This window comes from Hippocampus guttulatus, chromosome 4, assembly GCF_054856545.1.
Source record: "Hippocampus guttulatus isolate MCC_2025c chromosome 4, RoL_Hgut_1.0, whole genome shotgun sequence".
In the NCBI taxonomy this organism is placed as follows: Eukaryota; Metazoa; Chordata; class Actinopteri; order Syngnathiformes; family Syngnathidae; genus Hippocampus; species Hippocampus guttulatus.
The window spans coordinates 17,288,018-17,312,986 of NC_141264.1; the positions used below are offsets into that span (position 1 = coordinate 17,288,018).

The 24,969-nt window shown below is 41.5% G+C and overlaps 2 protein-coding genes and 1 pseudogene across 9 annotated transcripts; 1 reads left to right on the forward strand and 2 right to left on the reverse strand.

Moving 5' to 3' along the window:
* Positions 1–748: 748 nt before the first annotated feature.
* On the reverse strand, positions 749–10,597 carry LOC147206262 (neuroplastin-like). Of its 6 annotated transcripts, none has more exons than XM_086109924.1 (10): positions 10,460–10,597; positions 10,278–10,368; positions 7,475–7,822; positions 6,377–6,551; positions 6,206–6,300; positions 5,472–5,605; positions 4,185–4,458; positions 2,565–2,586; positions 1,842–1,918; positions 749–1,679 (listed from the first exon to the last, which is right to left on the reverse strand). In XM_086109924.1, the coding sequence occupies exons 2-9, from the start codon at positions 10,336–10,338 to the stop codon at positions 1,858–1,860; spliced, it is 1,170 nt and encodes a 389-aa protein (XP_085966050.1). In that variant the 5' UTR covers positions 10,339–10,368; positions 10,460–10,597; the 3' UTR covers positions 749–1,679; positions 1,842–1,857. The 6 variants fall into 6 exon arrangements, with proteins under 6 accessions (XP_085966050.1, XP_085966051.1, XP_085966053.1 ...); XM_086109925.1 differs by having other exon boundaries at positions 10,445–10,552; XM_086109927.1 differs by lacking the exon at positions 7,475–7,822.
* Positions 10,598–12,389: 1,792 nt separating this feature from the next.
* On the reverse strand, positions 12,390–16,469 carry LOC147206263 (UDP-glucuronosyltransferase 2C1 pseudogene; annotated as a pseudogene). The gene is made up of 2 exons (XR_015100784.1): positions 15,031–16,469; positions 12,390–14,507 (listed from the first exon to the last, which is right to left on the reverse strand). The product of XR_015100784.1 is annotated as a UDP-glucuronosyltransferase 2C1 pseudogene (transcript).
* Positions 16,470–16,481: 12 nt separating this feature from the next.
* LOC147206264 (ubiquitin-conjugating enzyme E2 Q2-like) lies at positions 16,482–24,839 on the forward strand. Of its 2 annotated transcripts, none has more exons than XM_086109931.1 (13): positions 16,482–16,759; positions 18,582–18,686; positions 18,774–18,896; positions 18,974–19,030; positions 19,110–19,259; positions 20,207–20,291; positions 21,368–21,428; positions 21,528–21,618; positions 21,705–21,763; positions 21,861–21,909; positions 22,056–22,151; positions 22,988–23,054; positions 23,148–24,839. In XM_086109931.1, exons 1-13 carry the CDS (start codon positions 16,601–16,603, stop codon positions 23,177–23,179), a joined length of 1,134 nt encoding a protein of 377 aa, XP_085966057.1. In that variant the 5' UTR covers positions 16,482–16,600; the 3' UTR covers positions 23,180–24,839. The 2 variants fall into 2 exon arrangements, with proteins under 2 accessions (XP_085966057.1, XP_085966056.1); XM_086109930.1 differs by having other exon boundaries at positions 16,484–16,759; positions 19,107–19,259.
* Positions 24,840–24,969: the final 130 nt, after the last annotated feature.

Genomic DNA, 24,969 nt, shown 5'->3' on the forward strand with positions numbered 1-24,969 from the left:
TTACAGTACTCAACCGTCCTTCCCCTTTAAGGTTTCAATATTTTGCCTGTGTAGACGTACGGTGTATAAAGGCGAATTTATTGTGGCGATGTTATTCAGACTGCAGGTACCTCTTTGCGAACAGAAAGAGCTCCAAATTTGAATGAGGTCTACTCCACAACTGCACACGTGTGCGTTAAGTGCGCTGACGACCTGTATGCATGCTCACCACTCTTATAATGGATGTTTGACTTTTCATCTCTATTTATCCATAATCCCAAAGGGATAATACATCTTGATCCCCGGACTTTCATCCAGGGGGCTTTCATCGTCACCTCTTCAATCTGTCCGCATCTAATTTAGGGCTTTAAAATACAATTTAAAAAAAACAATCGCGGGAACTTCTGTCGATAGTTGGGGAAACTAAAAAAAAAAAAAAGAGGGGTTATGACTTCTGGTTAAAAGTTGTGATTTGAGAGACTCCATCAGGATAACCAGAAGGGAAAGTGACTGTTGTTTAGATTCGGCAATTCAAATTTACATATAAAAATATAACAAAGTATATTCATTCTATTACAGTAGGCAGGCCTAAGAGTAGATTTATTTATTTGACTCAAGCACCATTTTGCTCTTCTTGATATCAGTCATCGTTGACTTCCACTGACCCGTTGCAGCCACTAGAGTGCGCTGTAATACAAAAATCCTCCTGTTCGGCGTTGCTAGTGGCCCTTTTTTTGCTGGTTAGGCAAAGAAACCAGATCAAAGCCAGTGTTTTTTTTTCTTTCAAATGTTTATTCTTAAAAATGACTCGAGAATTTGTGTAGCAGGCTGTCCAATCCCATCCGCTGTACAGAAACCATGCAGCAGTGTACTACAACGTCTATGCCCTATAGATGATCCTACTATAGTTTAAAGCTTTGTCACAGAAAGAAAAAAAAAAAATCAAAAGCTGCAATGTTTTGTATGGATATTAGTTGCATAGGAGAAAAGCCATGCTGTACAATACACACTGTCATGACAAAACAATGTTAGAATGATAGTTACAGATTTCATAAAATAGGTTTGTACAGGTTCCCATTATTGTCAACATTTAAGTGCATCATACTATTTATCATCAGTACATAGCTCTAGTGATTCGTACATACATACATAAATGGAATCTTAGAGGGACGTTGCAAAGCCCTTGAAATGTAGTGTTAATATGATGAATCTTGGGTAATTGATATGCAGCCGCATGATAAAACCGTACAAAACCGCCATATCTGATGATGGCGTCATTTTCTACATTGCTGAAAGGTGATCATTTTCTCTCCAGAAATGTATAGATTATCTCATTGAAGTCGCTTTGAGAGGAAAAAAATAAATAAATATACAGAAGAAAAAGCTGTCTCGAGTCGCGGGCCGACATCTCGCATGCAATTATTTTCTAAGTAGTAAAAGTGTAAAAGTAGCGAATAAGAGGGGCAGGGCAACTAAATCACACACGCCACTGTTTGCATGCAGTAACAATGGTTGATGGTAACAATCCCCTCAGGATATGAATGAATAAGAGCATCTCGCGCCAGAAAACACCAGAAAAAAAAAATCATAAGGCATGCCTCATTCAACCACACTTTGAATGGCAGAAATATTCGAGCAACAGCTGGCATCGATTCCATTTGTTGTTTACCTTCAAGTGGTCAATGCATGTGAAAAGTAACCTGCAAATGAAATGAAAACACATCTCAGGGTAAGCCTGCCACACGTCATGATTCTGTGCTAACTTCACACGTTGGGTCATTGTGTAATGTGTCCCTATGGGCTCGTAATACGTATTTATCATCAGGCGGACGGTTTGGTCCTTTTAATAATTGACTACTCACTCTGTAGACAGGCGGCTCAATTTGTATTCCTCTGGCGCAGGTTCTTGTCTTTGTGGTTGTTGGTCGAATTGGTTTTCCTTTAGATAGGAGTAAATGACACCAGCAGATCACAGTTGAGACAATGCCGTGCAGTCAAACACCAACACTTCTGTGTTGCAAAAGCAACATGTTCTGTTAAACTTCATGACATCTCACCGATAATATGTGAAGGAATTGATAGAAAGCTATACTGCGGCACAATTTGTCTTCTGCATGCCTCCCTCAAGCTGTTTGATATGACAAGGTTATGTCCCCATGTAGGTGTATTGCGCCATAACAGATTTTCTGAAATGAATGGTTTCACAGAATCCGATGCGCCTTGCAAAAAAAGTCACTCATGTCACCCTGTTCGTTTTCCTCCATGTTGATATATTCTGCTCATCTTCAAAGAGAATGCATGCAATTTGGTCACGTGCCAGGATGGAACGCTTCCTCCAAGTGGAAAAACGCTATGATCGTCACATTACCCTCTGTCATTATCGCACAGCCCTTTGTTGGAAAACGGGTACAATACATGCAAAGTTTCTAGGTCAATATCACCATACGGCAACGTCGAGACTTCCCTGTTTCACCCCCCCCCCCACCAAAAAAGGTCAAGATTTTACACTGAACTTCATCTTAGCCTAGCAACAGTTCCGTTTTGAAGTTTACTCAAAGCTCTACAGAGAAAATGTTCATACTTACACTGGTCCTGCCGGGTCATCATCTGAAGCAGCGAGGGGAAATATGAAGATCAAAAATGAGATGTGCAAATAAAAGGAAATGAAGGACTGAAGGTTTTTTTTTTCCATGTCCACAGCCTAAGCGTATTTCAGATGGTAGATTGTTATAAAGTTTTCAATTCACATTTCATTCATGAGCAATGAAACAACTAAAATGCAGCCTTGTCACGTTACTATCAGAACGTAGTCCAGTGCGGCACAATATCAAATTTCACAGACAAATGAAATGTAGGGTAAACTTGCAACAATACGATTTTCATGCATAGACAAGTAACGTTGCTAAAAAGGTGTCAGCAATACTTGCCCTCGGTGATTACTGAGGGAATGTGAAACAATGACAGTAATATGGACTCAAAACAAGTAAAAAGGTTTCAATGTGCAAGAAGGGGTGCGTCGAATGCGTCAAAATCAAGGCACTGCATCATTTGAGCACAAAAGTTCTCCAAATTCTATCCTGTGAAGTGAGAGAGGATGAGGCTAAAGCATGCAGTCTCACACTTACCAAATACAGCGTTAGGTTGGGCAATTGGAAAAAGGAAGATAACGATAATAAAATATTCAGCAGAAGAAGCTGGCCTAATTTAAGGCAATGCAGTTACAATATTCATGATGAACAATTGACGCGCCAATTCGGATTCCTGCTTCACGCGAGCAACGTTCATCGGATATGTCTAAACGAAATATAAAAAGACAATATTTCTACTTTTTTCAAATGCGTTTCAACTAATGAATCTTCATGAAAAGGTGATGACGTTCGGTCGCTGCAAGTCAGAGAGGAATCACTCCTCCATATGGCAATATCAAAACTCCAGTTTGAAAGTAAAAGGTTGACAAAATACCATGGATGCATAATTTAACATCCGGCAGAAGACTGAAGGCCTCGGTAGGGTGTGAAAATCCCACGTTGGCATTTGCAGAATTTCACAGTGACTGTATCTATTGCTTGCGCGTACAGCAACTAGCCGCGTGAAAAGGTCCCGAGACACGATTAATCATTGAGAACGTCCATCTCCGCGACAACACAGTCTCCCATTTCTCATGAATATTAAAGGCATGAAACTGTCCTGACAAGGTGCAACCTTCAGCGACAGTGTCTGCCTTTGAATATAACCCCGTGCGACTGAATTTTTGAATGCTGCCGCAGCCATGTCAAGTGACCAAGTTGGTCTTTCCGGTGAAGGAATATCCCGAGAACGCGTCGAGGGCTTGTGATGAGTGCAGAGCGCACACTGGCCTCGCCAAGTGTGTGCGTGTGTGATGGGAAGCATCCCACTTTCCTGCATCGCTGTGCGGCACGCAAACTGCTCTGCGGCAGAGACACTGCAGCGACATACATTATTACCATCAGCAACGATCCCATCAGCAGGGAAAGGAAAGCTAGGAATGCTCACACACGCTCGGACCCTCTTGGTGCATTTTATATCGTTCTATTCCTAAAAATAATTGGTGCTTTATCATGCTTTTTTTTTTTCTATAATTCCATGACAATCCTTTCTCCTCGCTTGTACACAAGAATTTAAAACGCCGGCACGATAAATAGGATTAAAATAGCAAACAGAGCTCGAAAGGGTTGGTGACTCACCGTCTTGTAAATCCTCAGGCTTCTTGCGCTTCTCATAAACAACGATGATGACGATCAGGATGATGATCTCAGCCAACACCCCCAAAAGAGGCCATAAGGGGGCCAAATGGCTGCGGACTCTCAGAACGGACCTCTCGTCACTGCTGCCAATCAAATTGGTGGCGTTGCACTGGTACTCGCCTGGGTCCAAATTAATGTCCAAATTGGTGATGATGAGCTCGGTGTAATTGTCTTTGCTGCTGATGGAGAAGCGTCCGGATGAGTTGTCGATTTCCTATCAAATCAAAATCGAGACGGTCACATCCATGTAATAGCGCAATATTGCTGTTGTGTGTGTGTGTGTGTGTTTTTTTTAAAGCATACAGAGTTTTAATCAAGCCGTCCAAATTGTGAATAGATTATTGAACTGTGAAGTGCTCCTTTTACAGGTTTGTAGTTCAATTTTTTATTTAAGTATAACCTGCGAATCTAGTTGCAATTCTTTTGAAAAGCTAAACAAATTCTGATTTTTTTTAACCTGTCAATGTGCCTTTGCAAAACAATAAAAAAAATTTTTTTTTAAATATTGCTCTAACACCTGTCATCAAACATGCTATACAGCCGCCTTCACATTCTGTCCTGAAAATAGAATCTTTTTTATTGTTGGAAATATAGTAGTGCTGTACAGCATAATACTGTATACGATTGCTAATGCTATATTTTATATTGAACTGTGTAGTTTTTTTCTGAAACAGTTATTTTGTGCAATGAAACCCTTTTTTTTGCTGCTGTAGACTGCAAATTTCCCCAGTGTGGGACAAATAAAGGTTATCTTTGTCAAATATACTTTATGTATTACATGCCGCATAGATGAAATTTCTTCCTCTCAATCCCCCTCAGTGCAAACATGCAGTGCATTAAACACACAGCTAAGACAAGTTAATTACTCTCAAAATCTGGGCAAATTTGTTGCTGATCAAGCACTAAAAACAACAACCGAATCAGGCTTCTAATGAACAGAATTTATCTCATCCTACTGAAATAAAAACAAAGTACAGTCATAGCTCAGTTTTCAAACGTCTCTGTTCTCAACCAAATCGGTTTTTGACCAGAAAATTTGAGATTTTTACGCCTCGGATTATGACCGAGAATCGGTTTTCGACCAAACTGAGCAAACCCGAATGTGCCACCGACTCCTCTCAACTTCCTTACACGAAGAAGTGACGCCTTCTGGAACGGATTATGGTCGAAAACTGAGGTATGACTGTATACTATGTCCAGAAAGTCACACAAAGAGACGTATCATACCCTATATATGCCGTTTTCAAGTTTACGCCAGGTCCATATTGGATTAGGGTAGCCCACAGATTTACAGTAGAGTAAAGCACGCTGGCCCTCATTCTTATTTTCACTGCGCTTGTGGCCCGTAATCTCAGGAGCGGCTAAAAGAAAAATAGATAATACAAGATCAAAGAACACAATAAGATCTGCTTTCAAAAAATATGTACACATTAAAACCAACATTGTGCCGGTCTTGTTACAATGCTGCCATTCAATTTGAGAGATGGAATATGGAATACTTTACCGTACATCCTTGCACCCCCAAAATCATCACATTTCAGGAGAACCCAAAAACGGCAACGCTATGAGCGACCTACAGTATATTTCAATGTCAACACATAGCCCAGTAATGCCATTCCCGTAAAACACCACAATCATTTTCTCATGTGATGCTAATTTCCCTCCACGGGAGTGTGTGCAATTCGATTCTGTTGTTGAGACATAATCCCTGTGTATCACACAAACAAGACACCATCTGCTGCCACTGAGCTGGCCACTGTTTGGACGGAGGTGTCAAGGGCTGCGGCTTCCCGTGAGTAAATCGCAGGTCCTTCCCCTTGCCCTGACAAGCCTGCTCGTTCTTGAGGCTGCCTTGCGCCAGTTTTATTGGTATAAGCAATGTGGCCTTGGGGAGAAAAAAAAAAAAAGAAAAAAGAAAAAAAGAATCGAAGAAGGTTTGCGGCTCACAAACCAGCACAGACCTTTAACTTCAATCGTGGTGTTGGCAGCAGGAGACATCTCAAAGGTGAAGACGCACATGTACACACTAGCGTCATCTCCTCTCGGTTTATTCAGCCTGCAAGTGAACTCACAGTATGTCACTAAACCTCTCGTGTAACATATGCGCACACTTAAGTTGAGGAGACGCTTACTTGTACTCCATGTTCCGATTGGCACTGCGTGTTTCTGGGATCTCCTCCCCATTTTTCATCCAGTAGCTCTCCAGGACGGCATAGTCGCTGCTGCTCAAGTTGCACTGCAGAGTGAGAGGTGGACTGTGGCCTTCCATGGGAAGGGACGTGTGCTCGGAGGCAGCGATTGACGGCTCTGGAAGAAAGACACAGATTAGCCCACTAGACAGACGTGGAGCTGACTCTGAATGGGAGTTATGATGGCGACTTGAAAAATATGACTGAGGCCTCAGATGGGCACTCAAAATGTACAAAAAAAAAAAAAGTGCCAACATTTGGTACATTCAAGGCTGTAGAATGAATATCTGGTAAAATTGTGGTGACAGAGTAAATTTGAGCGCACTGTGATTCTGAAACTGCTTTTATATGTACTTAAAATAGCATTCAGATTCTGTATCCTATAAGTGAGATCTGCAATGAAATAGCTTCAAAGAGGGACTCAAAGGTAAACGCCACAATTCTGCTTGGGGAAGCTTTGTGCTCGAAAGCATGCAAAAATCCTAATTTAGGCATTTGTATTCAGACTAATCCTGATTATCTTGTTTGTACATGGACACACTGGTGAACCGCTTAATGTGCATTCAAAAATAAGTCTTGAAATCACATCCAGACATTTGAGGTTTGTTTGTACTGAATTAAATTGTTTCCATGAGATAAACATTTGAGGCTTGTATTTTTCCTGCCCTCATGAGATTGAGTTTGGGTTAACTATCCCACAGAAGTTAGACAACTCAAATGGCATTTTGTGTAAAATCCAACCATTTTAAAGAGGAATCTGTAAATTGGGAGCCAATGAAAGATAAAGCACGGGAAAGATAAAGGGTTCTGTAGGTGCTGTGGATCCATGGACAGCGGATAGATCTGCTTGAAAAGAGAACATCAACACAAACGGCGGTGCATTATTTTTCAGTGCTATGAGGACGCTACGGAGGCGGGACCTACAAAGGCAGTTAGTGGTCCTCTAAAGATGTCGGGAGGGAGGCTGAATCACACAGGAACTGTTCAATTCGGTTTCTCTCAGGAGGAGGGGAGGATGTTTCCACCACACTGACCACTCACTCTGCAGCACCGTTATCGTAGCCTGTGCGCGGACCCAGGTGGTGGCGGGATTTATGTGCAGGTCGTTGCGTCTTGGGTCGTTGCTGGCTCTGCACTCGTACGTCCCGATGTCGTCCAGCGTGAGATAGGATACTCCCAGCACACTAACTGCATCGACACCATAGACTGTGCTGATGGACACCCGCCGCTTGCGGGCGCCGTCCCATAGCTGCCTGAAGGAATCTGCTCGATTGATCTCAGAGTACCACCACTGGATTTCAGGAGTGGGGTTTCCCACTACGTCACAGAAAAGCTCAAAGGTGTCGCCCGTGAGCTTGGTTTCAGACAGAGGTGATTTCACAAAGCCCGCTGGCAGTGGCAGTTTAGAAGGGGCAAGCATGGACGAGAAAAAGAATACAGTTGTGGGGTGTCAATGGGGGAAAATAAAAGAAACAAAACAAGTAAATTGAAATGAACAATAAAATATCAACATTTATGGCAACAATAAAGTCAAACTCATAACTGACGAAGCCGTTACAAGACCTATTCCCGGGACGTTCTTATTCCATTGTGCTGTGAGGTCCCCACAAGGCTGGGCTCGCTTGGTCGTGTTCAATTACTGACATCACGTATCCACATTTAGGGCAGAACTCATATGCAAACGCCCTCAGAGTGACCTTGTCATTTTTTCTTTATCCCATGTGATGAAAATATCTTAACGGTTTGAAAACGCTGGTGAAAAATGATCATTCGCTAATAGACTGCCACCACTGAGCAAAGTGTGCCATCACAGAAATGTCTGTGAGCTAAATTCAATAATTGTGAAACAAGTGATTGAGTCCACACACTAAGTGGAGGAGGAGCGGTGCGACACTCACAGGAGTGCTCTATAGGCCTACATGAGATTGAGAGGAGATTTATAGAAGCTGCTTCTCCAAGTCTCCGGGGACTGTGGGGGTGCAAGGCGATAGAACCCCGTACCCCTCGTTTCCATAGGAGCGCTCCACAGCAACAATACAAGAAGATGGACAGTCAGCCAGGCTACGCAAATTGCGCCAGTGCCTCTCCTTGGAACTCATTTTTTGGCCAAAACAATGTTTTAGGCTCACACAGCACTGTACTTTGTTCAATGGTACATTTCTCTTTTTTGTTAAAGTCATTGTAGGGTTACACAATGGTGAGCTGCTATGACATCACTCATTTGCTGTACATAGGAGGACAAGGATTTGGTCCCTTGCTCTGAACTATAAAACTAGCTGCTCAGCCCTTAACAGAACTGCTGAGACGGGACCCTGCCACCTCAGATGTGTCAAACGCGCCACGCGAGTCATGCGGTCACTGCACACCATTTGTCAAGTTTATACAGTATCTGAATAATGATGTTTTATGTGTGTTGCATAAAATAGTTTGCAAACTCAAGTTTTGAGATACGAGCCATCTTTTGGTGGGTTATTTTGCTTTGATTTGCGAGCAAAAATTCAAGATTGGTGCACTGTATGGTTCAGATTCAAATTCAGAAAACTTTATTTATCCCCGTGGGGCAATTAGAGTGGTGGCAGTTAACATCAAGTAGAACTACACCCAAGATGTCAAAACCTTTTTTTTCCCCATTTTAAATATGCATACCATCTTTATCTGACAGAGTTTATTTAAGTGTCCTAAGTTTACTGAGTATTTATTATAAAAAATGTTTACAACATTGCATCTATTCACTTATGTGGGCAGCCATTTTAAGGTCTCTTTTGTTTTGCCAGAGTGTGAATTTGGGATAATGTGACATGTCTCAGCCCTTCCCTGCTTGAACCAGACCTGGTAAATATTCAGCAACAACAAACTACATATGGGTCAGATCCACTTACAGATATCTAGATAGCCAACTTGCGTTTCTGTCATGAGCTAACTCAAAATGGCTGTTCTTGTTGGTGTCATACCTTATTGCAGTCAGGTCAGCCTCCTCACAAGGATGGTCACAGAATATAAATGTATATACTTTGAAGTGTGCCAAGAAAGCAGACTATACCTTCACAAACCATTAAAAAAACACTAAATCACTGTCTTGTGCAATAGTATGGGTCAGGTGCTGAATTCTCCCTCGACTCCATGCAAAGACACGCACTTTAAGTTTGGATGCCTAACCTCGAGCTGCCCTAATCCGTTTGCTGGTGGTGGGATGAGACCAGATTCATGAGCATGGGGTCATCCGGACAAGTAGGTCTGAACGAGGAAAATCAATGAGCTTCTGCAGTACATCTCAGCAAAGAGTTAACAGATTCATTGTAGTGAGAGGACATTAAAGACACGGATCCCAGTGCAGCATCAATGCACTAAAAATAGAAGCATGCAGCAAAATGGACTGATGCTATTTACAGAGCTTCACTTCTGAGGTCCATACATCTACGCGTGTGTGTATAAAACTTCAATGTGACAGAATCCCCACCTCACCACTTCTCCTGAAAGCTCCTGAGCAGCACTTGTCCTTGACGTTTCAGTATTCAGCTCCACACAATTAAAGGACATTTGGGGGGTACATCAAACACGCCTTTGTGTGGCCCACTTCAGCCTCCACAGATTTTACTTTATTAATATTTTATCGACCTCTCGGTTCAGGCGCTTTGCATGCAAAACAGCCCCCACCATTTGAAAAATATCGTATGCATCCGTTCATCTCCGTGGCAGCCAAAAACCTTAGTGGGGATTTGCCACGGGCACACTGTAAATTACGGTACATCAAATTGAAATGCCTGACAAGAAGGCGACGTCGCCCGCTGAAAAGCTGCCACATTAGCACTAAGTTAATCATACACCAGGGTAGCTCATTTCTTACCGTTTTGCGAGGAGACTGTGTGCACCATCAGGACTCCGAATATCAGCACCGGGAGGGACATGGTTTCGGCTCGGCGTTTTCCAGGTATCACCTTCGGCGAAGGAAAATACCGGCGCGTGAGCGTTAAGGTGACCCGCGCGATATATGATGGCGCGAGGAGGAATCACCAAGGAGGCTCGCACCTCCACACGCTCCAGTGGGAAGAGGGAAGTGACGCCGGGTGGTTCGACTAGTGGGAGCCTTCAGTATTACCGCTGACGACCTGCTCCGTGGCGTCTCCCTCCTTCTGCAGCAAAGAAACACCTTGCAGCTACGCCGTTTTATGTCAAATCTCGCGAGATCTCAAAGGTGCGGGATTCAATTTAGCTTGGCAATGTTTTAGCTAATTAACCTACCATCTAATTTCACAGATTTAATACGAGGTGCCATTCGTTGTGCTAATTAAACTGTTCGCTGATTTAGCAGTTTTGAGACAGTATAAACAAGTTACCTTTTTAAAGGTAATAGTCAGTCGATCGACCCCTTCTACCTTTATACCAGAAGACAGAAAATCAAGGGGGAAAAAACCTGGAAAACTAACTGCTCACGTTTAATATAAAACAATACATCTTGATTTATATCGCGCTTTCACAACAGCTGCAGCTGTAACAAAGAGCCTTTGACAATATTTAACATGAAATAACAATAATACAACTGAACACATATTAAAGAGAAGTTATAGTTTTTGTAGTCACAGCACAATGTTAGATTTTACAAAAACTGTGAATTTTGCAGCATCACTATTTGCAACATTACAACTAGTTTTGGGGCATTTTTCCCCCCAACCCCTTCATGCGCTTGGTAGAAACCTACAAACTGCCTGCAGAGACGCAGAAACTTTTGGCGACCGCTACAGTAGTGTTTGCAGCGGATTATGCAGAAAGAAAACTAAAAACGTCAATGAGCAGAAGCCATACAACATGGGCAAAGTTTCCTGTTTCCGGTTGTGTCACTTCATCCAGTGAAACAGTTGCAACGAAGCGCTTCACAGAACCTAAGAAAGACTGATCCAAAACATTTGAGATTTCTACCTTACACAAGTGAACGATCCAGATAACGGTTGCATGCCGTTACTCCATTAAAACTCTAAAACGTCTTTCCTACTATAAGTTTTTAGTCTGAAACTGAAAATTGTGAGCCGTAAGCAAAAGAATGTGGTGGAAGAAATTTGTCCTGCTTCATCAAGACAGGTGCTCATAAACTATATGTATTAACAACCTCTACATATTAGATTTCTTTTTCAACAAAGATAACATTGAATTAATTGGAACAACAGTCTAGCGTATATATGTATGGGGGAAAAAGTCAGTGACAGACATAGATAGACAGATAGATAGATACATAATGTGTTATACTGACTGACCTTGTTGAATGAAGTGTTTATGGTATTCCACAATTTGCGCACTCCGGTTCCTCGGGAGCCATATCCTGCCTGTTTCAGATCCCTCTTGACTTCAACACACCTGATTCGAATGATCAGCTCATCAGCAAGCTCTGTAGAGGCCTAAAACGATGATCAACAATGAACGAATCAGGTGTGTCGAAAACAGGCCGGATATGGCTCTCGAGGAACCGGAGTTCCCTACCTCTGCTATAATTGAAGCACTGCCAGTGCCATTTGTAAAGATGTCTGGTTTAATTACTGTGCTTTAGGTCAACTTCTCAGGCCAACTAAGCCTCAACAGCGCCAGTATCTTAAATAGAGGTTTAATCCTATTTCCCTCGGAACAGATATCAAGCGCCCCTTAGACTGCGTTCGAGTGTGGCCATAGCGCCGACAGAAAATAAAGTTATTGCATATGAATCATTGCTTTTTTTTTATGAATATCAGTGGACAATGGCATCACTGAGTCCAAAGTTGTAGCCCCATGCTTTGTCAAAAATTAATCTTTGAAGATGCAGTGACAAGGGTATATAATTAATCAAATTGTCTTGTCCTGTATGCAGTTTTGAAAGTGCAGGGCACAATCCATTCTGGGATGGTCAGTAACCTCCAATTTGTTTGTATGGTAGTTAGAATCAATTCATCGTGAAGGAAATGGTGGAAATAGAAATGATCAGTTTCAGACTCAAAACTGTTGCTATCATCAACTCTTTATTACCTTTTAAGATAATATAATTACCAGTAGTCTAATAGCATGGCTACTGAAATTGAATTTGAGCATTTTCCAAATTTCAAGAAAAAAAATCTTAGCAAACACATTAGTATTGTTATCAATTTGGTAATGGAAAGTTAAAAATGACATGGGCTTTATTGAGAATTTACAAAACACAACACATACACATGTCAAACCATTTGGCTGAGATATAACTCAAATATAGAGAATTTTTAAAAATGTAAGGAGCATAGAGAATAACGGGATAAATAGTTAACAGTTAAAAGTTAATCAAAATGAATGTCATGGTGATAATTTTTCAATTTTGCTCTTGTCTCATTTTGGAAACATTTTACTTTTTCATTCAAGCAATCTTCAAAAACAATTAAAGTAACTGAATTCATCCAGTTGGCTCTTGAAAGTCAGTGTCTTTAAAAGTAATGCGACATTATCTAAAAGCGATAGCTGAAGAAAAAATGATTATTCGCGTTTCTTTTTTTTCTCATGAAAACATATTCTGCACATCAATCTTAAAACGAAAAGGCAGGTGAACACGAGAAGCAAAACTACTGTTAGCAAAGCTACAATGACGTCAATCGAGTGGTAAACAACCGAGGACATTTTGTTGGATTGTGCCTTCAAATGCTCAGCTCCTTTATGCCTTATAACATATTCGATCCAAAACACCGCCTGCTCCATCGGTGTGATTGGCTGATCCCGTTGCAGGCGTGAGAGCCTTTGCATGTTTTCCCTGTAAGATGAGTTGTGAAGAACTGTCACGAGTGCGTCTACAAAGATGTGCCTGTCCACCGTGGCGATATCCACATTTACTGCTGCTCCCCTTCCTCGTATCCTGTTGAGATTATCGTGCTGATCCAAAAATAATGGAAGTCCTACGATTGGAATGCCATAGTAAATTGCTTCTTGAATCCCGTTGTTGCCGCCGTGACAGACAAATACTCTTGTTTTAGGATGCGCCAAGAGGTCATTCTGTGGTAGCCAGTCAACCAGTAAAGTGTTGTTGCCCAGGTTGGCTGGCTTTTGTCCCACATACCGCCAGATGACTTTCTGAGGTAGCTGTGCAAAAGCCGCAGCAATTTCTTCGGTGACATCTTGCGGAAGCTTTGCGATCAGAGTGCCCAAGGTCATCATCACAACGCCGTGATCTCCAGAACTCTGGACAAACTCCTCGAGATCCGCAGGGAGCTGCTTTGGAGGCTTACACTGAAATCCACCCATGTAGACGATATTCGGCATCGTGGGTCGGGGAAATTCAAAGACAAAATCGTTTCTCAAAAGCCACATGTCAGCATCCACAAAAAATGTCGTATAATCCACATCGGGACCAAAGTAGCGCCTCACTATCGGTTTGTAGTGACGTTCTGAAATGTAAAACCTTGACAAGCCACTCACGATGTAGGATACAACATTCAAGATTCTTTGAGGGAAAGTCATCTTATCTGTCAACTGGGCTGTGAGATGGGGTGTATACGACAGAGGGGATGGGGCAATGAGGTCATGAGCTTCACCTAGGAAAGTCCATCTGGCATTGTAAATGAGGGGAACGTCGAGATGGCGTGCAAGCAGTGCCCCTCCACCTATGGTGGGATCAGTCAACATGACGTCGTACTTGGCGTTATGAAATGCCTGCATCTGAGTTTTATTTTCAAACATCTGAACTACTGTCTTACAATGCTTCTTGTAGAATAAAGAAAATTGAGTTATAACCCAGAACCGAATCTGAATGTTATTCCAAATGCGAGGCAGAAGAGATAGACCCCTCCCCTGAAGTCTCATTTCCACTTGTTGAAACACAAATGATTCATAATGGTCCTTAAAGCCATCCTGACCATCTAAGGTGACAGAGTTGTAATGAGGAGACTTTTCTGGAATGTACCAGCTATCGGATGGCCGCACCACTGTGACCTCGTGGCCTTTGGCGTGAAGTTCCTCGATGACTCCATTCATGTTTAACCAGTGGCTGCCGTCTAAAGGGTACACCAATATTTTGCCTCCAAATACACACGGTAGTTGAATCAACAGCAGAGTAAAGGTGATCATGTCCGACTGTGTCATTGTGATGCCCATGAGAGACCTTGAAAATATATGAAAACAAAGAAACGAACTACTGTTAGTCTGGTTGGCACATTCATGTTCAAAAACCCTGCAACAATATTCAAACATATTTATAAATTATCTTCTTTGCCCCTCTATGTATCTGTCAATTCCTTCATCACAGAATTACATGGACATAAAAAAAAATTTATGGTTACCGGTAACTTATTTTGAAATCAAAGGTCAGGGATAATTGTTCAAGTGACTGTAAAAAGAGGTTTGGAAACAAAATCTATGCTTGCAATAGCTCAAGACTGTTTAAATGATTACATATGACAATTGGAATTTTTGGTCCAGATTTTAGCAAGAAATCGTGTCAAATCTGGCACCCGAGCCTTGCATTTACACTCTAAAGCACGTGTATAATGCATCAGTTTTTAGTTTATAAATTTAAGTACTGAAATGTGGGAAGCTTTCTATTATTTTATATGAATTGAGATATATTTATATATGTATAGCATACAGTTTACATTGTATTTTCAATTAAAAAGAAAAAGACTTACCCAAGGTCATGTATGTCAGAGGGCAATCCTTGGAAGCAGCATTTGTAAAGCCAGGTGTTTTGTTTGCAAAAGCAAAGTAGCTGGGACGGGCTCAGCACCAGTCAGCATGCATGACGTTTGAGGACTGAACTATGCCCAGGCCAAGGGATAATGCGCGCACTCGCGCATAAGCAACCTGGGGGGGGACTTTGTTTTGCTCAAAGAATGGTCGATGACTTGGCAATTAGTCGCTCTTCTGTAGAAATTCATGAATCTATTCCGCCATCTAGGGGCAACACGCGAGGCACGCGGCACTGAGTGGCTCCGCTCACTGGACGCCTCAAAATCTCTTCATCCATCCAGCCATTTTTCAGGAAAACTTTCCTCACGGGGGTCGCGGGCGTGCTAGAGCCCATCCCGTTTGACTTCGGGCAATAGGCGGGATACACCCTGAACTGATTGATAGCCCCCCCCCCCCTTTGAGACAGTCATTGATCTCTTCCGCCATCTAGAGGCAAGACGCGCACACGATTTTTTTTTGTGAACCAGTTCGGATGGAGAGCTTCAAAGATTCAGGTTTTATCTGCCCATCACTCGCGGCAGGTAGGTGTGTGCTGACCACGACTTGTTTTTACATGTGTTATTTGTGAACACAGCCACATCTCTGTTTACAAGGTGTGTGCACTTGTGGAAACGTGTTATCTCACTTGTTCGTCTTCACTTCCCCTTTCAATTTTTTTTCAACTGAGTTGCACAGGTTACAGATAAATAGTGGATTTTTTTGGGGGGAGGGTGATTTTCCTTCGGTCTCATTTATTCAAGATAAGAAAACCTTGATTTGTCTCACAATGGAGAAATTCCCAATTTACAGCAGCAAAATTATGAAAGGGAGAAAGTAAAATACAAGTATATAAATAAATATAAATATAATATATAAATATGAGTATATTAAAATGGGTTAGAGGGTTTCTGTATACAACAAAAACCTGCCAACTTAACTACAGCTTTCCTAAATTTACTTCGTTATTCGATTGACTGTGTTGATTGAGAGAGAGAAACCCCACCAAAACAAACAGATTTATTTTGATTTATCTATGAATAAATTGAGCGATGGGTGCCCTTTGTGGGGAGCTTCATTGAGCACCTGTCCCCTAAAATATCTGTGCACCTGCCCGCATTTCAGTTCGTACTTTTTTTTTACTTTAAAGTTGTTGAAGCAGTACTTTTGCTTTTACACCAGTATATTTACTTACTACTTAAGTACAACGTGTCTACCTTTCCCACTACTTGATAAAGAAGAATGAAACTGAAAAATTAACTTCAAAATTCATGAAAAAAAATCTAATTGATGGGGGTATTTTTGTCGGGATTACATAAAAGAACATATTTTTTTTTCTTTAACTCCTTGATGCATCGTGCATGTATATTGTTGAGAACGTTGTCATCTTTTATCTTGGGACTCGACGTTAAACCCGCAGCCCTTTTGTTGTTGTTCTCACGCTAACATGCGAGATCCGCAGAGCCGACTCGACTGCATTCCGCCCAGACTTCCCCTCCGCCAGCGGCCTGCTTGCTTTGAGATGAGTACAAGATGTCGGTGTCGGGGCTGAAGGCCGAATTGAAGTTTCTCGAGTCAATCTTTGACCCAAACCACGAAAGATTTCGAATCATAGACTGGAAACCCGACGAACTCAGTTGCCAGTTTAACGTAACAGGAGAGAAGCTGCTGATCATTCACTGCAACATCACGGTGGGTCCTCGGGGCCAGCTCTGCCTGCGTATGAAGCTAGCCCAACACAAGACTTGTCACTCAGCACACACTTTGTTTCGTGCTCTGGGTTCCGCGGGCTCAACCCGACCTAGTGGACTGTTTTACGCTGTTTTGACCTCGGCGACTGTGTTCCTTTCACCCGCAACAAGGCTCTATAGTCGTGAAATTAACTTTCAGGAAGCGTCCAGTGAAACGACGCTGCAATAGCTTTTTGCTAATTCGCTCCGACTGAAAGTAACGTGAAGGCTAGCTTTCCTTGTTAGCCCAAATATTCGCTTTACTCTTGCCACCACTTTTGACCGCAAAGCCTCGCAGTTAACTTGATCACAACATCGTCCTTTAATCCACGGCGCGAGCTGATTCATTTGCGCGACATCACAGACGTTTACCTGTCGTAGCAGTCAACACTGTCCCCAATGTACAAGCATTGGCGCTGTATGTCATATTTACACGTATTAACCCTATTTAGGGTCTTTGAGCTATCATACGGACTCTCCAGGCCAATGCATATTTTTTGAAGTAACGCAGGCCGTTGGCTGTCCCTCTCTGTCATTTAAACATTCATAATATATTGAGAATAAGGTTGTTTGGATGTCACGCGTTTGTATCACTGAACAATGTCAGTGAAGGGATTCGAAGAGTGGATGACATCTGTTGAATCTCTGTTGAAACAACCATTGAACTTCGTGTTCTTTGTATTATATAGATGTTTGTCTGTTATAAATGTTTTATAAACAAACTGCAAGCATCCAGCGTACTTACAGACAGCAAAGTAGGTGAGTTTGCTGACAGGTTGGACAAAGTGGACATTTTTGGCTAATGTTAGCATTTAATGAACACCAGGTCAACCATAGTTTAGCAACATGATTTAGCAACCTGTCTGTGTGTTTTAAGTATATTTTGGATTTCTGAGAGCCTTTTAAATCAAGTGATAGCAGTGTGGATATGTTAAGCTTGACAACACCCAACTGCACATAATAATATGATTACAAAATGTATGTTTAAATATTTAATATGCAGTGATCCACTCTCTCAGCCTTGATTGGAAAAACAAAAGTGTAGACAGACATTTCAAGGACACATCCAAAATGTTCAAGATGATCTTGACAATAGACTAAGCATGACCAAAAGGACTAGTTTTATCACATCACTTGTTTTGACAATATTAAGTTGAACACGGTTTCTAACGATTCATCAATATTAAAGTAATAAATCAATTTGATAGTCGATTAGTTGTCGATTAATTGACCAATCGTTGCACCCATAATCCCATTGCAAGTAGCCATTAAAAGATGTTTGGTCATAAAGGGATGCCATGGTTACCAAAGATATTCATATGGGGAAAGATGAATGAATACATGTTCTGATCTCCAGTTTCTTTTTTTATGAACCGTTGTCTCCAGGTTAGGTATCAAAATGAACTCAACTTTCAAAATGGTTGAATGTAAAGCAGCAGAAACCAATAATCGTCATTTTTCCCTTATCAATATTCATGATAACCTGCTCCCAATTCAAACTCATACGAACACCGTTAGTAAGTATGTCAATTCTTCTAATATCTATATGAAAATTTGGACGTGGTATGCCACCTCGCAATCATGCGGCTGACTTTGGATCCATTCCTTTAATATGCTTGAGTTAGAGATGCTGGCGCTAACCACATCATAGATCAAGATGACGAGGTGCTGCATTCCTTAATACAGGATTTTTAAAAATTAAATAATGCCGTCATGGAGAAAAAAAATGGTCTTGATCTGTTATCTTGTCAACTGTTTTAACACACTAGCTTCCTTTGTTGCAGGAGTCTTACCCCTCAACGTCCCCAATATGGTTTGTCGACTCCGATGATCCGAGTCTGGCGGAAGTGTTGGAGCGCTTGGAGGATGTGAGAAAAGGAAGCACGTTGGTAAATCTGCTCATGACTCTACCTGCTCATATATTGCTCCTGAGTGGGGAAATTTTGAACCTAAAGGTTCTTTTCTTTTCTGTGCAGCTCCTTCAGCAGTTGAAGCGTCTCATTTGTGACCTATGTCGACTTTACAACCTGCCTCAGCATCCCGATGTCGAAATGCTCGACCAGCCTCTGCCTGCTGGCCCCATTCTCCAGGAGAGAAAGGTAAGTACTAAATGTGTAGATATTTTACTGTGCTGAAACTATCCCCGCTCTTGTAACAATGTTGCACAACATTACAGCACGGACCTTCTGATGAGGTGACGTCAGAGGAGGACGAGGAGGAAGAAATGGGAGAGGTGCATTAAGGGAAATTGTCAACGTTTCCAGTTTTATTAACCCTTTTACCTTAACACCACTGATCCACTGTGGCAGCAGGACATTGACCTGGACCAAGACTTGGACCATTACGACATGAAAGAAGAAGAGCCGGTGGATGGCAAAAAGTCCGAAGATGACGGGATTGAAAAAGAACACCTGGCTATTTTGGAGAAGATCCGTAAAAATCAGAGACAAGACCACTTGAATGTAGGTGTTCATTTTTCTGTTCGTGTTTTCTAACTTGTATAAACCTCACCCCTGTTTCCCTTATGATGCATCTTAGCCAATGTGTGAAAATGATTATTACTGATTTTCTAAATGATTACTTTCATTATGTTGTGCATCTCAGGTAATTTTATTCATTTTTTTCGGGGGGGAGGGGGTTAAATTTGTAGCTGATCCCTCATTATTTGTGCATACGCATTTGTTGGCAATGTGTTGCTTCCATGATGAGGCAAAACAGTTAAACTCTTTTCCACGAGCCAGGAAGGACGAGCATCCTTGCTCCTTTTAACTACAACTCGTATCCCTTTCAAAGTGGCAACGAAATAAAGGGCCTATCTTTAACGGACACTAAACACCGGAGCGGCAACACATGACACATCAATCACTTCAAAAGTGCATAGGTAGTCACGGGCAGAACAACGACGACAGTCAGGGTGATTTTGTCCCAACTGTGGGTGCCGTTTTTAAAGTATAGCAAATGAATTTAAAAATTGACATTTGCAGGCAACGTATGAGAGGATAAAGTGACTTGTGGTCAGAAGTGGAAATTTGTGCATTGAAGATGGTACTGACTGCAAATGGAGATTCTCGTTAACAATATGGTGGCTAAAACATTTTCATGAGTTGTCCAACTTTGCAGTTTTGACAGGACAGAGAATCTCATGATGGACATTTTTCAGAATTGTCATTGGGTGGCAAAAACTCATAACAATATAATGATTTATCAATGGTACAAGTATTCTGTAATCTGGCCTTCATTTTTAAATTTATTTATTTGGGGGTCTCAGGATTGATGAATATTTTTAGGAAATTTTGCCAAAAGAAGATAGTACTAAATGTATTTATAAGGATGTATAAGGCCATGACTGTCGTTCGTTTGCTGTTAAGGTGTTCTCAGCATTGATGTAACCCACTTGTGTATTTTTCAGGGCGCAGTCTCTGGCTCTGTGCAGGCGTCGGACCGCCTCATGAAGGAACTCAGGGAGATCTACAGATCACAGAGTTACAAGACAGGTGACTTTAAACTCATTTACTCTGGCTTTCGCTAGACCACACATCTTCACCAGAAACGGCTCACAGTAGATCCACTAAAGATCCAATGTTCAGCCCATGTTGAATCACATTAAGGGGACATGTAACCGAGAAAGCGACTGAGCGTATTTGAGGCACCTCACACTATTAAAGAAAGCCTCGAAAATTTACTTGATTCTTCTAAACATGAATGACAGACCCATCCACCCAGACCCATCCATCATTGGGGTTGTGTGTCCCTGCTGACGTTGGGGCAAGAGATTCTCAACCTTTTGGGTTCAAGATTTTTTTTCCCCCCAGTGACTCCCCCGACCCCTCCTTTTAACCTTATAATTGTAATTCATTTAAGCATCTCTTTTCCTTTTTGTTCTCGTCGAACCAGTAAAATCGTAGCCGAAAGAATGTAAATAATAATTTACTGTTTTCCACCTTTTTTCTTCTGTTTTTTGCAAAGCAATACAAGAGCATCAAGAAAATCTTTATAATTGACCATAATTCATTTTAAACAGGCATCTAGGAAATCTCACCGATACTCTCCAGTATCCCACTATTTATTTCACAGTCAGACCGATTGGATTTCGGGCTAAGAAGTTAGTGACTTGATTTCAAGAAGCTGAATTGTTTCATTTGAAATGAACCAATATCGTCCTTAAAACGAATCGGCAACCACAAATTGAGTCAATGCGAAAACAAATCGTTACACGCCGGTCTAAATCGCGATTCGAACATCTGTACTGTCAACTGTGTGGTGTCCTATTCACATGTGTTTCACTTATATACAGTATTTACAGTTTTTAGGACTAATTAACATAATCCACTATTGTTTTATGCCGATTAGATTCTGACCAGCATTTGCGATGCGACATCAACAGTGTTATAAATAGTTGCTCCTGTTACTTTCATTCTGGCAGGAGCTCTTTCCTGTTTGGACAGTTTGAAGTGTTTGCAAGTATGCGTGTTTACACAACATTCAAGGAGCACTTCACCAACAATTTGCCTGCCTTTAGTAATCATGTCATGTATCCACTTCTCAAAACTGCGTGTTTGTCATTCCTCAGGTATTTATTCAGTGGAACTAGTCAATGACAGCCTTTATGACTGGCACGTCAAGTTAAGGACGTAAGTGGAGAAGACTCCTCACTCCCTGACATTATGTTCCGCGTATGTGTCGTGTGCTTGGATGATTTGATTTTTATTTTTTTTTGGTCTTAATTGCAGGGTAGATCCAGATAGTCAGCTGCACAGTGATTTACAGGTCTTAAAAGAAAAGGAAGGAGTGGACTATATTTTGCTCAATTTCTCTTATAAAGTAAGTTGTGTCATCAGATGCGTCAAATTTCTCTTTTCAGATGTAAGATTTGTGTCAAAATTTTTTTCCCCCCTTTGATATGACAGGATAATTTTCCTTTTGACCCACCGTTTGTGCGGGTTGTCGCCCCTGTGCTCTCCGGAGGGTGAGTGTGTGCTCATTCACTCCTGTCCCGTCCGCATTCAATTTGATTTTTCAGAAATTATTCCCTGAACTGTTTTGTGTTCTTGTTATGATTCCAGTTATGTTCTGGGAGGCGGAGCCTTGTGTATGGAACTTCTCACAAAGCAGGTGTGTAAATGAGTTTGTCTCACGACACAACTATGATTTCCCGGAGATGAACAACTTTGCTTTTTGTTTTCTCTTTCTCTTTCTCTTTCTCTCTCTCTCTCTCTCTCTCTCTCTCTCTCTCTCTCTCTCTCCCCTTTGCGTCGCAGGGCTGGAGCAGTGCCTATTCCATAGAATCTGTAATCATGCAGATAAATGCAACTCTAGTGAAAGGAAAGGCCAGAGTTCAGTTTGGGGCGAATAAGGTGACCCAGTCTTGCATACTCAATTACTGCTATTAATGTTTAAGAGTCTTTGGTCATGCTTGCAGGCTCCCATCAACAGCTTAAGGATTATGATGATGTGAATTTCAGTGGGGTACACCAATGTTAACTCATTCAGTACCAGACAATTCTGGACCAAGTCTGAAAAGATGTTTAAAAACGTCTTTGGGAGTGAATGAGTTCACATCATAACCGTTTTTAAAATGTGAGAGACCACACACATGAAGCGTGATCTTGAATAGCGGGCGCTGAATTGTGTGTTTGCTCCCTCTACACTCTACAGTCTGTGTGTTTTTTTTGGGGGGAAACGGGTGTTAAAGGGAGACATACTGCCGCATTTAAGAGAGCCTTTTGCACTTAAGCCTGTCACATTAACCCCACAATAACTATCACGTTAAACGATAGTATCGTTTCTGTATTATTTTTTTTTCAAGCTGCTGGTATAACGTTTAGGGGCAATTAACTGTGTTTGTCAAGATCACTGACGGGAGGAAATGTAAATAAATGACGTAATATAAATGACGCATATAAACAAACACGGAGGTAGATCACAATTTATCAAGTCTAAAACTATCGTGTCCATTTCATTTTTCGAAGATTAAGTCGATCCGGTTATTATCGTGACAGACCGAGTAGTATGTACTAGTTAGGAGAGTACTGCAAACACACAATTAAGTTTGAAGTGATGGAACTGGAAGTGGAAGACAATCAAAAATTCCTGAGTTACAGAAATCCATCAGTCCGGTCATTTTTGGGAAGTTAGCCACCACATCAAATTTCAATAAAAGCCTGTCAAATGCTGTGTTTTTGTCTCATAGAACCAATACAATCTTGCCAGAGCACAGCAGTCATACAAATCCCTTGTGCAGATACATGAAAAGAACGGTACGTAGATGTTGATACCTTTTTGGGGATTAGTCCTCACGCACCTATTCGGACACACTATTGATGTGTTTGCTGGTTTGTTTTTCTTCCCAGGCTGGTACACACCCCCAAAAGAGGATGGATAAGCGGCGGCAATCACAATCCACTCGGAACATGGGTCAACATGTCTCATTTTCTTTGGAGTATTTTTCCCCCGTCTGACTTGCTGGGAGTGCATCACGTTTCTTGCAGACCCATCTGTTGGTTCAGCTGACAAGTATTCCTTCGTATGATGTTAGGGCGTCGCCTGCCCTGATCGTATCTCTTCGATTGTCTTTTCTCCAGTTCGAATGTGTGTGTGTGGGAGGGGGGGATGTTTCCTTAGCTGCTTTTGACAAAGTGGACTTTAAATAAGAGTTTTAAAAGTCTTTCTGAAGCCCTTGGAGTGGCATGTCGACTCACATGTTTATATTGATATTGTTGATTTTCATGAACAGGTACACAGTTATTGTTTTCAAACTATCTAGCAAATGTTTATTTTATATGAGCATCCCAGACAATAAATGAGCCAGTTGTCATAGTTTGGATGGTTAACTTTAAATTGAAATGACCTGCCACTCTATCTTTTAAAAGAAAGTTTTGGATCCAGAAGACACAAAAGGAGATGGGCTATCGTCTGGGGGGTGGGGGACTTTAGAATCTGCTCATTGTTGATAAACATGATGCTTTTTAAGAAACATCATGATGTGTTCCAGCAGAAATACAAACGTTGAGGAGCTCTTTTTGCCTTATGCCTGTCCGCACATCATCCCTGCCAGAGTTCTCATAGTTACAGCCGCGGGGTTGATGTGGTTTACGGTTTGCAGTGTGACACTCAGTTGTATTGGCTGTAAATATATTTTTTTCCCCCACGCCATTTCACGAGAGTCACACTGGAATCGTCCTCACAGAGTAAACAAAAGTTGTTGGGTTAGTAATAGTGCAATTTGTTTGTCCTGACATACCTTGATTGTAGTGGTTTGCACCTTCCCAGTTGAGTTCCCAACCACAACCTTGTTACATGACAGTTGGGTTTACCCGCAGTGGGGGGAGGGGGGGGGGGGGTACGCTGGCTGTCCTTTATTGCTACGATATGCAGATGTGCTTGTGTGTTGCTTTTGGCATGAGAAATGAAAGGATTGCTGGTAGTGTAAAAATGCAATATTTGGCTTAACTTGGCCATCATCACGGCAACAAATCACACTTGAAGTAACCTGCACACGTTTTAAAGGAGACACTGACTAATCTGCTCACATTTCAGGAACAATTTTCATGGGTCTAAAGTAACACAAAGGATGGTTAGTCACCATCAGTCCCGGTGTAATTTCACAGCAAGTGATTCATAAATGTCGAATGAAGCATTTTCCTCTGAATCACCGCAATGCAGCTCTGGTCTGGTGGCATTGTTTCTTTGTCTTTCATGGTGTCACATCCACAAAAGTGTCCAGGTGTGTCACCTCAGAGGATCGTGATCCGCTGGTGTGGCAGCCTACCGGCAGATGCCAAAATTCTGCTCCAAGGGGTGAAATGAGAGATAATTTAAGATTGAAAGTCATGCAGTGGTGAATGGACTTGCACACTACTCTTAACTGGACTGAGTCAAAAAGTTGAATCTTTCTAAACCAACAAACAGAAGATGATGGCGTCTGGCATGAATTGCTTGCTTTGGTTTTCTTTCTTTTTTTTTTTTTCATTTGAAGACATTTTGACCATGTACAGTAATTTGTAAACTTGCATCAAGTTTATGAATAAAGAATTTTACGATTATGACTGTCTTACTGATTTCGCGTATGCAGTTTTAAAATTCAAGAACTCAATGTACACCATTACAGATTAACACTGTGTAGACTAAGATAACCAAACATCCTTATTTTTTTGCTACGGAAAATCGAAGGAG

Excerpts from the sequence above, each read along its gene's own strand:
- LOC147206264 (XM_086109930.1), top strand. The coding sequence starts at position 16,601 with ATGTCGGTGTCGGGGCTGAAGGCCGAATTGAAGTTTCTCGAGTCAATC. Across the intron at positions 19,031-19,106 it reads AGGAGGAAGAAATGGGAGAG|CAGGACATTGACCTGGACCA; the intron begins GTGCATTAAGGG and ends CCACTGTGGCAG. Across the intron at positions 21,619-21,704 it reads TGCTCAATTTCTCTTATAAA|GATAATTTTCCTTTTGACCC; the intron begins GTAAGTTGTGTC and ends TTGATATGACAG.
- LOC147206262 (XM_086109924.1), bottom strand. The coding sequence starts at position 10,338 with ATGTCCCTCCCGGTGCTGATATTCGGAGTCCTGATGGTGCACACAGTC. Across the intron at positions 6,552-7,474 it reads TACGATAACGGTGCTGCAGA|AGCCGTCAATCGCTGCCTCC; the intron begins GTGAGTGGTCAG and ends TCTTTCTTCCAG. Across the intron at positions 2,587-4,184 it reads GCCTGAGGATTTACAAGACG|ATGATGACCCGGCAGGACCA; the intron begins GTGAGTCACCAA and ends TCGCTGCTTCAG.